The sequence below is a fragment of the Aythya marila genome (assembly GCF_965140915.1).
Source record: "Aythya marila genome assembly, chromosome: 4".
NCBI lineage: Eukaryota > Metazoa > Chordata > Aves > Anseriformes > Anatidae > Aythya > Aythya marila.
Window position 1 is genome coordinate 65,592,952 of NC_139045.1, and position 16,299 is coordinate 65,609,250.

At 34.8% G+C, this 16,299-nt stretch overlaps 1 protein-coding gene across 4 annotated transcripts in view; it reads left to right on the plus strand.

The window, feature by feature from the left end:
- SORCS2 (sortilin related VPS10 domain containing receptor 2) overlaps positions 1-16,299 on the plus strand; it is a 546,865-nt gene that overhangs the window by 431,468 nt on the left and 99,098 nt on the right. For all 4 annotated transcript variants that reach the window (XM_082758745.1, XM_082758747.1, XM_082758746.1 and 1 more), the window contains exons 4-5: positions 7,398-7,562; positions 11,999-12,072. In XM_082758745.1, the coding sequence (XP_082614871.1) occupies positions 7,398-7,562; positions 11,999-12,072 (239 nt within the window). The remainder of the gene's footprint in view (positions 1-7,397; positions 7,563-11,998; positions 12,073-16,299) is intronic.

Below are 16,299 nucleotides of genomic sequence, written 5' to 3' on the forward strand. Positions count from 1 at the left end.
TTCTTTTTTTTTTTTTTTTCCCCCTCTATTTTCTAATTACTATCCATGTAATTTCTCTTCAAAGTTAATGCAGTTTTAATCCGAACAAATTAATGGTTGGAGGGTGGGAACTGTTTGACCTGTCTCTTCATTAAATTAGATCAACGCATATATGCAGTCATTTTTTGTGCATCCAATGTACTGTTTGAGAAGCATTGCTTTATATTTATGCTTTGTGATGTCTTCAGGCAGAATATATTTACAGGTTTATTGGAGGTCTGAAAAATACGTATTGAATTAGATTAGTTAATGAATGCCCAAACTAAAAAAGATCAGTGTGTGTCTGTTCTGTCTGGAAATAACGTTTGTGGAGATGTTGGTGAGGAAGAACAAAACTTGCCCATATTTGTTGTGCTATCTAACTCCCCTCTCTCCCCCCCCCCCCCTTTTTTTTCCCTCCAAGTCACACAAAATGCCCTCATTTTATCAGCAGTATAAAACCTGGTTAGAGAACATTCTCCTGCTGTGACAAGAACTGGCTGTATGCCTCCCCAAGTGCTATTTTCCACTCAAACTGCTGATTTAGAACATACTGAAAGACCAATTTTGTTCCTGGTGTACTAGAGTACATTATTTTAAATGAAACCATATGAATATGTGAACATATCAATATGATAATCATTTCTCAAAATATCTTAAGACAAGATTTTGTAATTTTAGATATAGAAAGTTATAAGTGGTACATTAAATGATCACCTTTGCTTGAGAATTAGCAATAGCCAGGTTAACATTGGACCTTGCAGGAAGATTAAAAGGCTCTTCAGTTTTCACTTTAATCCCAATTGTACAATACAGAAATGCACAGTGAAATATGCAGAGACAAAACAAAAAAATAAGGTGCAATGATATCAAAACAATATCAAGATTTGTTATTAAAAAAAAAAGAAAGAAAGACATTGACTACTCTTTCTCCCTGTACTGTAGCCTTTGACATATTCACCTCTCTGTCTCAGTATACTGCAGGAATGCCAACCTTGGTTAATCCAAATTTGCTTAATATTTGCTCATTACTGTAGAATCTTTGGTATGTTTTTTTTTTTTTTTTTTTTTTTTTTTTTTAATTTGTGTTTATTCCAGCAATGTACAGGTGGGTGAAATTTGCTCCCACTGAGGGAGAGGTAATGTCTCAGCTTCTTTATCCTACCCAACACTTATCCTACCCATTCATTTCTCTAAATAAGAAAACTGAAGAATGGAGCTGCAGTTAGCATTCCCCAGAGATGGACTCTCAGTAGTCAGCATCTTTGAGGTGTTCAGTTATAGAGATCAAGCAGATTTAAATATATACAAATTGCCAACAAGTGCAACAGGGGAAGATTTTCAGGCTGGTCATCAACCTCAGTCAGAACTTCTGTAGCTGTTTATCTGTGCGGATTCATTAGAATAGATACATAGCCTGCCTTCAACTTGCTGCCCATATAGTGAAAGCCCTATAGAAAAGGTAGCTCTTTCAAAACCGTTTCCTCTTACTAGCAGATTATGTCATTTCAGTCTTGCCTAGTTGCAGTTTAAGACATTTGTTGCTAGCATCAAATGTGATAGCATCACACTGCTATAATAATACTTTTCTGTTTAGATACTGATTCTGATGCTCATTCCCTCCTCATCATGTTTCATGTGTAACCAACTACTGCAGTTTGTAGCCAGCTTGTTTTAAGATCCTGAATTCTTTATATTTGCTCCACATCCTAACATACCTAACATGTTGTTGGTACTAGATTAATAGTTATTAGAGCTTCAGTTGTGATTCTCCAAGTGATTAATGAGCTGACCACAACATGGGGGAGATGAAACTGTACTACATGCTTTCCATTAGCCCCACCATATTGTTTCATATAACCTTTGATTGTGTACTGAGATTATATGATCAGTGGAGCAGATATACCTCGGGAGCCTTCCTTAAAATTACTGCCTTCCATTCCCTAATCGCAATTTTCACAGAAACTAGTTGCTGTTTTGAAATGCGTATGTGCGACAGTTGGAGAAGACTCTTCAGAAGAAAGAAAATACATGTATGAATTCTCAAAGTTGTTAATGTTTACCATGAAAAGTACTATTTTGGGATGCATGTATATTAATGTTAATGTACATATGAATGTGCATTTATGCAATTCAGTTGCACAAAGAAGCTGGATTTCTAGCTCTTCTCAATTTTCAATGATTCATTTGTGATTACATTCACTAATAACTATAAAATTTGTAAGGAATGATTTTAGGTGCAATTTCAAGGAAATATCTACAGGATTAACTTGCTAGCTGGAAGGAATTTTATTTTACTCTCTGCTTGGAATTACCCTGGTTCGATTCTTTAGATATTGTTTTTACCACTGTGAGAGTAATGGAACTATATTTCACTCTGTGGCTTTGCCATTCTTGAGTTATCAGGTCTTTCATACCATCCAAGATAAAAATCATAACCCTTGGCAGTCTGTATTCTGTTTTATGAATGCCGTCTGAGAAGCAACATCTCATTTACAATTGTGACCAGGAGCTAGAGTAATTTCTATACCAGCCAGGCACATCTAATAACACATAAATAATGTAAACTGTACGAGCAAGAAAAATAGATGACTTAGTTACTTAATCTCAAAAATGTTGAGGGTGTGATTGCAGTGCTGTGAAGCTATATGAATATTGCTCTGAGATAGCTTCAACATTCATGCAGATGTGCAGTTTTATGTGGTGGTATCAGTAGGATTTCAGGGTTGCCTTGTGCCCAGCAGCCTTGAGTCCCGTTCAGTTAACAGCCTTCATCTAGGCATAATATTACACGTTCTTAATGGAAGTTAATTGACCTTAGTGGGGATGGCTCATAAGTTTAAAATTAGTTCTGCCACTAAGGTTTTTGCTGGAGTGAGTCCAGCACGCACTCCTTAGGATTGAATGCCCATAGCCAAGTCCTCTATGTCTACTGGAGGGCCTGGAGAGGTGTAGGTGCTTCCTGGGCTTGCTTAACTACTCTTGTATGGCTGCTGTGTACTCTTAAATGAAGAGTTTATGAATTTCAATAACTTACTCAGTCCAAAGTAAATTTATTTTTTCCAAGTACAACTCAGAGTGCTCAGGAATATGGAGTGCCCTGATTTTTGACCATATACGGGCTCATACATTTTAAAAAAAAACAACAACAACAGAGTGTATTATCTCTCTCACCACTTATTGCAGAACTCTCCTGGAGTGAGTCAGATGCTGGAAGTCTAGAAATTTCTTTATGATGGACATTTTGACTTTTTTCCTTTTTTTTTTTTTTTTTTTTTAATACTAGAGAAAAGGAACGGAAATAAAAGCTAGAATTATAATTAAGATCAGTTGCTGAAGCTGAAAGAGACAGCACAATTGTAATTTGTTAGAAGATTGCCTTGTTTTAGAGAAGTGCTGATTAAGATCAAATTTATCTTGAGTTTACATTTTGATTGGACCTAGGCTGAGGGGAGGGAGTTATATTTCAGACACAGTGCAAATGATGCATGTTAATATCCTGTGTTTATTGCCACTTGAAATTAGAGCATAGCTTTGAATTGCTGCCAAATCTACAGTTAAGACTCCCTGGTAATCACTATGATTATTTCAAGTCTTCATGGTAATAGTGGGAAGAAGAAGTATGATACCCAAGCTACTGTAGCCTTTGCTGTCAGTGTCTTTTTATCCTTTGGGTTCAGATTGTGATTCCACCCAGTAAAGGGAGCAGACAGACATATATGTTGACCAATCAATCCTGAAAGAGAGATTAAATATAAATGGCTTTAATCACATTATTTTCAGATTTATTTGGCTTCTTATATTTCTTCCTGCTTCACTATGTTTTTCTGAAACAAGAAAATGCATGGCTTTCCTTAATTGTTGCTTTAGTTTACATATTGACTTGGTTAACTATTTTTTTAATAAGAAATATTTTTTGCATTCCTCTCTGTTGATCTATAGCATCCTTTTATTCACGTGCTTGATAATCCATGGGTTATGTTCTCACCTTCAAATATTCTACTTACATTCAACTATTGGAAGTTGTAGATTTACATCTGATCTAAATATATACACATTTATTATTGTGGTCTGTTTAACTGATGGGAAATTAAGAAGTGAGATTAGGGATGAACAGCATAATATTAAGCTCAATTTTGTTTTAAAAAAAAAAAAAAAGAAAGAAAGAAAAGAAAAGAAACTTAAGAGTTTGACAGGAAAGAGAAATATCATGTTAAAAAAAATGTTTAAAAGAAGCTTAAGTGAGGTTTAGATGTGATTAAAATCTGTTCTGGTTTTTGGATACTAAATTATTCAAGCAAATAGCTGTTTATTCTGAGTTAAAACCCTCAGCACTTCTAGTCAGCACTCTCCAGATAGTATGTCCCAGTTGCATCACTTCATCAGTTGCTAGCAGGAAGGTTTGGGTATTTTTTGTACTTACAAAGTAAATAAAACGTTATGGAAAGCATTTAATGTGGGTACAATATTTACTCTGGAATATTTTCCTAAATAAGTAGTGCTAGCTAGCAGGCAAGTCTGAGCACCCAGTGCGTTAGCTGTGGGGAGCAATTCTGTATGCTTGGCACAAAATCATCAGTTTAAACTATGGAAATATAAATCAGAACACTGAGTGAAATTCAAAAATATTTAATTAAATGAACTGTGATACGTGTGTAGGTAAGGATATAGTAAGGGACTCTGCCATGTATGCTTAAATATCTACAATCTTTAGGCTATATTTTTTCTCACAGATTTAACTCTGAAAAATGCACAGTATTTTTTTTAAGGACACCATTATCAATTCTCACAGTGCGTTTGTATTTCATTATATCTGACGTTTTTCCTCAGACTTCAGTTTCAAGAATGATACTCTTTGAAAGTTGCTTTCTTGGTCCTCATTATGGATGAGAAACAGACATATCTATACTCAATGTTCATCAACTGTGACAGCTGCTCCCATATTTATAAAATTAATTCCTTTATTATTTTGAAACCAATCTTTGGGTATTTTTGTGATCATAAAATTTACTGGGCCAAAAAAAAAGAAAGCAGGTCAGTAACGCTGTAGTCTCTGGACTGTAGTCACTCTAAACGGTAGTCTGGTTATTATTCCCTTTAGGTGCAATTTATACCTTTTCTGGGGTGTATGCTATAGTTATTTGTCTTAGTTGTATATGTTGTTAAAGACATAAACAGGAGGAAAAAGAAGATAATGACATTTATGGAAATGATTTGGACTAGCAGACACTATACAAAGGAATTAATCTTTCTACATGGAATTAGTTCCATACTGAATCTAGTGATGCAGCATGGAAGAACTTGGACTTTCTGCAAGCTATGCATGAGTCTCAGGAGCAGTCTTGTGCACCATCCACACGTTAACAAGCTTCAGCAGGATTTGTGGAACTGTTATTGCAGCCTTCCTTGTGGAGTTTGCTCGACCTTTTTACACAGAACTGTGCGTTTTTTTTCTGTCATCTGGCCAGAAACCAATGGGATTGAGTGTTAGGTGGCTCAGGTAACATGCTGACAGTTTGAATTCTTTTATTTCCAAGAAAAATTAGATGCTTTGAACCTGAGTTGCAGTTGGCAGTATAACAAGGAAAGTATACATCTCCACACTGGGCATAAGTATTTCTCTGCACTTTGTGATGCAAGCAGAGGTGCAGGGAAGCACATTATAGCCACATTCAACTTCAGTCTGGTGTCACACCTCTGCAGAAAACTGCTGAATGAACATGTTACAAGAATCTTTAAATGCAGTATACACTAATAAATTAAACAGATACTGTTTGAAGAGTTTACCAAGGATAAAGGAAGCCATTACATGCAGTAGGAATAAGAGATGGCTCTTGTGAAAATGTCATTTTTAAAGGCCTTACAATAAAAATGACACATTTTCATACTCTTGGGTAAATTTATAATTAAAAATATGGAAAATCTTGGGAAGGTTATGGGCTATTATGCTCTTCTGACTGACCTAGTCACACAGCTAATCACTGCAGTTTTGGCTTAATGAATGCATTAGCATGGGGTCTCAGAGATGGACCGTGGATCCTGAAGTATGTGTAAGTTTCTAGTTCAGCAATCTATTTCAATATGTGATGTATGAAAGCTATGCAGAAATTTGTGAAACTGCGTATGTGTTTCAAGTACAAGTGCGCATGCATCCTTAAGTATTCAGTTTTACCCCCAAGCAGTAGCAGTAAAAGCCTCAACCGTTTGCTGTATCTGTGCAATTCATTAAAAATTTCAATTTTTTGAACTTCAACTTCACCCTAAAAAGATGACTACATAAAAATTGTGCATTTTTTTCTAATGTATTTACTTCTCTATATTCACATTATTGTAATCCTATTTGCATAACTAGTCGCCATTTAGCTCTGTTAGCAAGTTGTAGGCACTGTATAGCAATGATCAGGATTCTGTGACATTTGCTGAATATTTTATACATGTTTTGATTCTAAGATTATTACTGTTTTATTGTTTTTAAAAGGGTGAGCTAAATAGAGCCCAGCTGTCCTTTTGAAAATCCATGTTTTGTTTGTTGGCTCTCAGTTAATAAGGGCACCTTTTCACTTGCAAATGGGGTACATTTGGTCTGGAGAGACGATAAAAATGGATCTCCACATTGGCATTTTTTAGAACCATGCTGTAACACACTGAGCAACTACAAAAGGTGAAGAAGTTAAAAAGAATGCAGTTTTGATTAAATTATATGAGGAGAATTTCCTTGTTTCTGAAAGCCTGACACAAATTTCACACAAGAAAACAGCTCAAGTTATTACTATGTTTGAAGTAAGGTATTATCTGAGCATGCAAAGGAAATGCAAATAATTGATTGGCTTATATTTCTGCACCAAAGTGAATTTCCCTTTTATCCAAAACGTGGAGGAGAATTGTGAAGCAATGGAAATATGTTATAACGTAGTTCTTTCTTGTGGTGATTTTTATATAACTATAGCAGAGATTATGTTTAGTATTTATAAAGGTAGCCTCACTAGATAAAGTGATGTATTTATATGGGCATATTAAATCCTGACTAATATTAGATCTTTTTTGGTTAGTCTCAAGATTTTCTCTTGTAGCTTCATGAACCTTGCATGAGAATGAAGATTTAAGACAATCATTTTGAATAGAGATGAGAATTGTGATCAGTTTGGTGTGATTTGCAAGAGAAACTATAGAGCTTAAGATTCACAGATTAGGTCAGGGAAGATTAATAGGATCTTGCTGACCCAACATCTTAAGATGCCTTTGAGTTTCTTTTCCATAGGATTTTGATAGATAAGGTGTGTACAAATTCTGACATTTAAAGAATAAAAATAAGGCTTTGTTTTCTGTTTTAGAGAAAACAATCTTCTGAGTGAATGTTTATTGTCATTTTTGTCTTTTAGATCATTCTTGTAAGCTCTTCTCATAATGACCGTGACCAAAGCCTTTTCATAAGCACGGATGAAGGAGCTACTTTCCAGAAACAACCTATTACTTTTTTTGTGGAAACTCTCCTTTTTCACCCAAAAGAAGAAGACAAGGTGCTTGCTTACACAAAGGAAGGCAAGGTAAAGTATGAAGATATCGCATTTGCTTGAAATTTAGGAACTAAATTTCAAGGAATTCACTAAGGAGTTAAGAAGATATATGAAACTGTTGTCATATGTCACTGAGCACTGGGTTTTATGAAATACCACTTGTCCAAAAGGAAACCATATTCAGTTTTTGAGAGGCTTATTTGAATATTTATTTCATTAATGTCCAAATCTTTGCTTTATGGTAATTTCAATCCTGACATTTTTGGTTGATATGGGTATCAGTAATATTTATCCACCTGGAGGGGAGTTGAGTACTACCTCTGGAACGTGCTCCTCCCTAGAAACCGAATGTAAGCAATTGTTCTTTAATTCATAATGTAGTAGAAAGTTAATAAAGCTGAAATATTGCCTTCAAAGGCCTTTCATGGGACGTAAAGGAAAGTAAAATAAACTGTTCAGTCATACAGCAGAAGAGGATTTTGGTAATCACTGAATCTGTAGAAACAGATTTCTCTCAACAGTAGATTAATTCTCTCACTCATGATAGAATATATTGAGATGCAGTCATTGTATTATGTAATTTTGACCATCCTTGAGACTTTTTTTCTGATTAACTTATAAAGTCATCTCTCTGGATGGGTTAGGCTAAACACCAAGTGAGCAGACAACCTGTAAGTGTGTCATTCATCTCTTTTTTCATAGTGCCCAAACTGCAACATTAAAGTCACTGTGATTCTGGTCCTGATAGTCTTGCCTGTCTTCCATTGTTACTCCTGTTTTAAAATGAAATTAGTCAAACACTAGTCCAAAAATGGACTCTTGTAAGAGATCACAGAAGGTGAGTGTAGTCAGACAAAGTTGCTAATGCTGCAGCAAAATACTACACTGATTTCAGTTATGTTACATCAACTCATCCTCTGGGATATTTTCTGTAATACATAACTTAATAGCTGATCCCAAAACAATTTGTTTTTACAGGCATTTGCAAATAAGGATGGAAGCATAATAATAATAATAATAATAATAATAATAAAACATAGCAAACCAAACTCAGTCTCAAATTACATGGAGTATTTTCCTTACTAGTTTCAATTTCAAATCCTAACACAATTAACTGTTACAAATGTGGTGAATATGTTATGTGAACAAAATGCTTCAGGGGAGCCTTAAGTTATGAAAAGCCTATGTAATGATAAGTGCTGTTCTCAGTTTGACTTTTGTTTCTGATGATAGATATAATCCCCAATTTTAATATAGTTAGGAGATCAAAAGGCTCAAAAAACTAAATGGCAGAGTCTTTAAGAGTCATAGTGTGCTTAAGAAGTTGACCAGCCACAGACAAGTGATTAAAAATATTTGTCAGGAAAGAGAAGGGGATAGGAGCTCAATGTGAGGCATTCCCTTTGTGTTTTGATGAATTATGCAAAAGGGAGGTTTTCAGGCATTTTATACTTCAATAATTATCCGAAATAAGTGATACCATTACTAGCTACACTTAAAGTGCAACTGGATAAAAAACTACAAAATACTCACTAAATAATAACTCTAGTAGTAGCAGGGAAAGTTAGGTAGAGTCAACCATAACTTACTGGACAGTCCCTGCATCTCTACCTAAGATGTTAAAGGAGGAAGGGTGCCTTTGACTATAACTGGGCAAGTAATCTGCTTCAAATTTGTTTAAGATCTGACAAAGCTGGCTTATCAGGAAGAAACGATATTGGCAAAGGAGGAGTTGAAAATCAGACTTGTGGCTTCTCATGAAAAGAAGTCACTGTACTAAACTCAAAGGTTTCCAGAGAGTCTGAATCTGAAGCCAAAATCTGTTTGGCCTAGGGAGATTGCATACTCCAGATTTTTGAGTTAATTAACTTTACTTTCACTGAAATAGCATAGTACGAAGAAGTTATATGAGCTAAAGCTCAGGAGAAGCCATTACCTCCTGTTACTCAAACGATTTCTTACAAAGGCACTTTTGAAAATACAAGGAATGCAGGATCAAGTCCTTCATAAATAGCAATCAGCAAAGCTTCTCTGTCTACTGGAGCATCACGGCCTTTCTCACAACTTCTGATTTGATTTAGTCCTTATTTTATGTTGCTAAATCTGCATTGTTCTTTCATTCAGAAGCCTAGATTTTATTTAAATACAGCTCTAGCCTCTGGCTGACACCATAAATGAATGCAAATCTAGTCAATGTAGTTGGACTAATCCATTTACTGTCTCAAATCTATACTCCCTTTTTCTGGCTACCTCAGCAATAATGAATAACAATCAGCTATTCACTGGGTCTCTATAAATGCTTTTTGATTTTTAAAACTTGACAGAGATACAGTAGATTTTAATTGTTCATTGGGAAGCTGTAAGGATGGAAAAATGGTAAAACTAAGAATTGCATTTTTAATTTCTTCTCAAAGTGATTCTCTACAATTATTATATGGGTGATAATAAACATCTATTAGATGTGTTAACTAAAGCCAGAAATTTTAGCTGTCCACTAATATAACTGTTTTCACCTCAAATGTGTACATAAGTTTGGTACAAGTTATTTTTTAAATTTCTTTCAAATAGCGCATCAGTTAAAAATCCCTCTGTTTGAATGTTTCATTATTCCTACTTTGTTCTCCCTTGCAGTAAGATTGCAAGGGCTTCTCACTACACGAAATCAAACTGTTTGTTCATAAGTTCCTAGAATTAAAATTTAAATGTGTGTGGAAGGTTTATTTGGATTGGGAAGGGCCAGAGTGTGGTTGGGGTTTGATTTCTTTGTTGGGTGTTTTTTTTTGGCCCCCACTGCACAGACATCACTGTTCTATTGGTGAGATTCTTCTCCAATTTTCTTCTGAAATTCATCCATGACGAAAAATACATTTTTTTGTTATGTGCCACTGTTGTCTGTTATCACAAATCACTATTTTCACTCTTCCAGGAACCTCTGAATTCTTGTTTTGTTTGCAGGTTGGACACCAGAGTTAGGGCAAAGCTTTAAATGATTATCTCTTCCAGGTTTATAGTGGTTTGCTGTGACAGGTACCTAGCTGAGCAGGGCCCACCCTTTGATGACCACAGTCAAAACGGTGGTCATCTTTTCTGCCTGTGGTGACAAATGTTTGAAAAAACAGCTCAGGTTCTCTGCTCTGAATGGTCTGGCAGGTGCAAAGCCATGCTTCTCCCACTCAGGAGGATGCTCTGCATTCTGACTTTTTGATTCCTGGATTATTTCTGTCTGTGCACTGGCTGGGTCAACATTAAACTATCTGAGTCCTGATCCTCATTTCTTACCACAGCTGTACTTTACCTGCTTTAGCTGATTGTGCAGTGGAATGAAGCCCAGTAATTTTGAAGTGCATAGAAACTGTAGGAAATGCTGTTTTATTTCTAATTCAAATTTAATGAATACCTGCAGAGTTTATGTTGAGGGAAGTTACTTCAGCCCTTATCTTTACATAGTAATAATGCTGTTTTTCTCTAGTAAAACATAATTCATAGTTCTATTCATTTGCCACTGAACCTGTAATTTTAAAAGAAAAACATTTCTTACTAGTCCTCATAAGATTCTCTCCTCCATAATGGCTGGTGACTGAACAAGTGAATTATTCCCACGTCAGAGTAGGACAATTTTATTTGCATTTTTTGCATTGGAGACATTAAGAGAAATCCTATCATATGTAAATTGTATCAAACAAGAAATGCATGTAGGCAGCAGGGGGCTTTAAATCTGTCTCATAGGTATTTGCTCTTTTAACTACAGGAAACAGATTATGAAGGCAAATGCTAAAGAAGGGAGATTTTTGAAGAGCTATTTCATTCCCCAATTTATATTGGTTAAAACAGCTGTGGTCTCCTCTGTTGATATATATCTGTATCATTAGCATTTGACTTGGCAGGAATAAGCTTTTCTGAGGGAAGGTGGAACATCCTCTTCCTTCAGGCCATCATCTGCCACTCTTTTGAGTGACCATTTCTCACGGGTCTCGAATTGCTGTCCATGACGCATGCACCTGAATACATCTTTCCTCATCAAATCTCTGAAGTATTCCTATAATATCTTTTGGTCTTACTTTAGCAGAGTTTTGAATCCATTGACTTCCTAGCTTAAGTATGTTTGATGGAATTAAGGCCTGAAGCATAAAGGGAGTATTTGTGCTTGTTTTGTCAATGAGGGGAAAGAAGGAGAAGAAAAGTATCCTTGTACCCTCCCTCTTATGTAGCTTTGCTGGGGTCAAAAAGAATCTGACCCAAAATGAATTATGAATTGTTTTCATGGTGGACAAGAAGACATTGTCACTGAGTTTTGTTCTTTATGGAAAGTTATCATGGAGAGTTCCTGATTTTTTTATTTTATTTTTTTTGGTGTGCAATCTGTCATTTTAATAGTGACATGGGACCTCCGTTTTAATATGTATATCATTGTTTCCTATTACCCTATTACCTATTCTCTCTTTTTTTTTTTTTTTTTTTTTTTTTAGGTTTATGCATCTATTGACTTGGGGAAAAAATGGACTCTTCTGCAGGAGCGAGTTTCAAAAGATCACATTTTTTGGTAAGATGCCCATTATCTTCCATATAATAATATTTTTTTTTTTAAAAAGAGGAGCAAAAATATTTTTTTTCTAATCAAGAAAGATGTTTGCAGATGTGCTAAGGAGAGTAGGAGCTTTGGTTTCTTTTGCAGTTTGAGTATGTCAGCATTGATGCATCCACTATTGCAAATTTGTGCTCACGCTAAGTATCAGTATATAGGGGTTAATAGGTCTAGTTCTATGAAGCTGAAGATTAAAGAGAACTGTAATGTCCATTGACATTTTTTTTTGTTTTACTGGTAAAAACTGGTCTTTAGAAAGGGAGAACAGTATTTTCACAGAGAAAAATCTATAACATTTTTAAGAAATGTTGAATCAGACCTATTAACTACAGTCATATATAAACTTACACTGTTAGGGAAACTGGTGAAAAATATGACTTTACTGAGTACACATATATCAAATGATTTTAATTTATCTTGCCTCTCAAAACATTTAGGAAGTGATTTAAGCAGAATGACAACATTTTTGAAGGATGTCAATGTCTGTTTTGTTTTCTTTTCTGCAAATTAAGAAATTTTGTAAAATATATAATTTGCATCAAAATTAAACTTTGGTGTTTTTAATTGATTTTGTATTTAAAAGTCTTCAATTTACACAGTTCATATTGATCTGATTTCTATTGGAAAAGTCCAGATAATTCCACCTTTCACATTTTACTTCAATGTATTAATATAGAACGTGTATAACCGTATTATTACAAATAATTAGTTTTTATTACAGGATTAGTCATAACATGCTAGTCACTTTAGTTCTCTAAATGACTTTTGATTTGTTTTAGTTGTAGAATTGTCCCTGCAAAAATTAAGGGAGTTTCCCATAGTTCCAAATAACCTTTTTATTAGTTTGTTTGTTTTTGTTTTCCTGTAACCTATTACTGTCCATATTAATCTATGTTTTTCCATAGGTAAACAGCCTGTGGTTTGTTTGTAGTAACACCTATGTTATTTACTCCAGTCTGTCTCAGCCTTCTCTGCTGAAATATTTGAGTCGGATACTTTCTGCCTCCTTGGTCCTGCAAAATATAGCCTTGCTGCAGAATTTACTGCCACTCAGCAGCTGGAGTTTTGCAGGCAACATGCTTTACATGTATCTCAACTATCATGCAAGTGGTATAATCACTTAAAATTACACAGTGGTGTGTCTAACAGTTAAGGAAGAACAGCAGAATCCTCTTCCTTGAAAAGTTTTTTAATGTTTTCTTTGTCTAATCCTGGGTGTATTTGGGACACTGAAATTATGAAAACTTACCACTGAAATACATGTTGGTTTTGAGCTCTGACTCAAGCTGTCAATGCTTTTTGAAGAAAACCAAGCAAGTATATGCTTAACATTATTAAATCCGTATTTTGCTGTATTTCAAAATCCTTATGCTTCTTTATATCATTCAGACACAGTCAAGGAAAATGTCCCAGAACTTTGGCAGAAATAACTGCCTTGTATTACTTCAAACACAGTTTGTTCATAAATGTCACATTCCTCTCAGAGAAAAGTAATAAATTTGTACATTTACAAACATTAGAAATAATTTCCAGGCTTCGCTTTCCCCTTTTCAGAGGAGAGACCTCTCTGATTTCTCTCAAGAACTTTATCAGCCATCAACAGCAAGGATTATGGGGGCAGATATTTAGCACTACATTATGACCATATGATCCTTCTCTAATACTTAGTAAGAGTTATTAGAAGTAAAATCTTTATTTCTAAAAGAATTTTACTTCTAAAAATGTGTGATGTTGCAATAAAAAAAGAATCTGCTGTGAATGGAGGGTTGGACATCATGGCCTTCCTGTAGATGTTACTGTAGCATTATATGAAACTTTCCACCCTTCATTATGGCCTTCATCACCTGAGTTATCTGAGTGCTGAGTAGAAACTAGTATTTGTGTAGTTTTCCATGATCATACGATTTGTTGTCAGACTTTGCCTACTGGAACACTCTTCTAAGTCTAGTATTGTTTTCTTGGCAATATGTAATATCTGATATGTTAAAGATAGGTGAAATTAATTCAAAGTAATCGTGTATCTCTATAAATTAGGGAATATGTCTTGCTGATACTGGCTGGTTGTGCTGAGAACTTTTCACTGGGCAGGTCTTTAGCAAATGGTACTTTGGTATCAATAGAGCTTTGGCACTGTATTGAAGTGTATAACATAGCCTAAGATTTTTATTTCAGCCTGGTAAATACAGATATCCATCATAATATTTTCCTGTGCTTTTTAAAAACAATTTCCTCCTGTGCCTCCAGCAGAAGCCAGATATTCACACAATTCCTGAAGAAGCTTTTTTTATTATTATTATTGAAAATCTGAATGCAATGAATTTAATGCAATGTCTTGTATATTTATTCTATGTGAAGGTCAGTAGGGACTGGGTAGTTTATTTATGTGAAGATCTTATACTATAGATTTCTAAGCAATATATTTAAATAATCTTCAAGGCTTTATGTGCTTTTTCAAGTGTTTTGGACTGTCCCTTAAGTGTTTTTGCAGATCTAACATATGGAACTTGGTCTTTCATGATAGTGGAACTAATGGAAAGATTATTGATATCACTGGAAAGTGTATACAATCATCTCTATTTTAGCAGTACAGAATATTTTCATCCCACCTGTGATTTAGTGTGGCATTTTCTCCTCCTCCTTCCTCTCCCCCCAGCTGTTTTCCCAATTTGTTTCATTTATTCTTTTGGAAAGGAAAGTTGACTAATCCTTCATAGCAGTTTTTCTTCCCATAGCAGCTTAGGAGGGCTTGGGAGGCTGCAGATGTAAAGATGGTTGCAAAACTTACGTATTCTAGAAACTTCTTTGTTTTTCTATATTTGTTTCTCATTGAAGTTGAAATGAAGAACAAAAATATTGGGGAAAATAAAACAAAAACTTTTTCAGTGAACTTCCATGTAAAAATCCTGAAAATAAATTATTTTAATTAATTTCAAAGCAAAATCATGAAATGTAGATTTGAAATTAACCTCAGAAAATCAGTGAAGTTTCAATATAATTCAAAATAAAATATTTCATTTTGTACCTGAACTTAAAAATAACTGTTTTTTATAAATACTAATTGAGAAGTTTCAATTTTTTTGTGAAACGTTTGAATTTTGAGCAAATTCTTGTGCACTAAAATTCAGAAATTTTGGTTACCATGACCAGTTCTACTTCTGCCTATAAACTACAACCAACCATGCATTATTGTCCTGAAGTGAATATTTCTATTGAAGCGGTGTTGTAGTGCCTAATCCTTGTATGTAGTTTTTTCCAGTTCTTAGCATATTTGTTGGAGCGTATGCAAAGAGTTTGCTTTAGAAATAAAATAACCTGTCCCAGTAAAACATTAAGCACCCACACATCACAGGATATATTGGTTTTATATATCAAGCCCATTTAAAAAAAAAAAAAAAAAAAAAGAGGGAAAAAAAAAAGTATATTATGTGGTAATAGTCTAGAAGAAGAAAGAATTCTGCAGTTTGGGATTCCTCTACCTCTGCTGCTATTCTTTTCAGTCCCTAAGGCTTATGCACCAGTTAAGTTCCTTTTGATTTCTTAAAATAGAGCTTAGTAATTCATAAGAGAATAACAGATTGTGAATCAGCTGTCTACACCAGCACAAATATAACCCAGGACAGTAAGTCCTGAAGCAGTAATTACCAGAGAATTAGGCCCAACATACTTTCATTATGATTTTGTCTGGAGCCTTAGAAATGTTTTATCCTCAGCTTACTAGAGTATGTGGATCCAATGTGAAAGGTATCTATTACTCTTATTTTTAGATATCAGTTCTCCATTTTCATGAGAGGTGAAAACATAAAAATAAAAAATGATGAGTGTATTTGGGTAGAGCGGTTGTTCTCCAGGGACCAAAGTTCTGTTCTTATCATGAAATCCCACATGAGCAATCAATCATAGCTGCAGCCATTAATGTCAAGTGTAGCGAGTTCCTGCCTATTTTGAGTGTCAGGTGAAAGAGTGGAGTTTAGAGGTGTTATGCCCTGAAGGAGAGAGAAATGGAAAGAAGACTTCACTGAGCTTTTAACATTGAATTTTGTGTGAAAGGCTCTTGTGTGGGAAGCCAGGGGATCTGCGTGGGCAGTCATTCTTAAGTTTGACTTAAGTATTCAGGATGATATTTGTTTCTATTCCTATCTGTGTGGTGATGGGGATGACAAACCACTTTGGCCCTGCTGTTCAGAT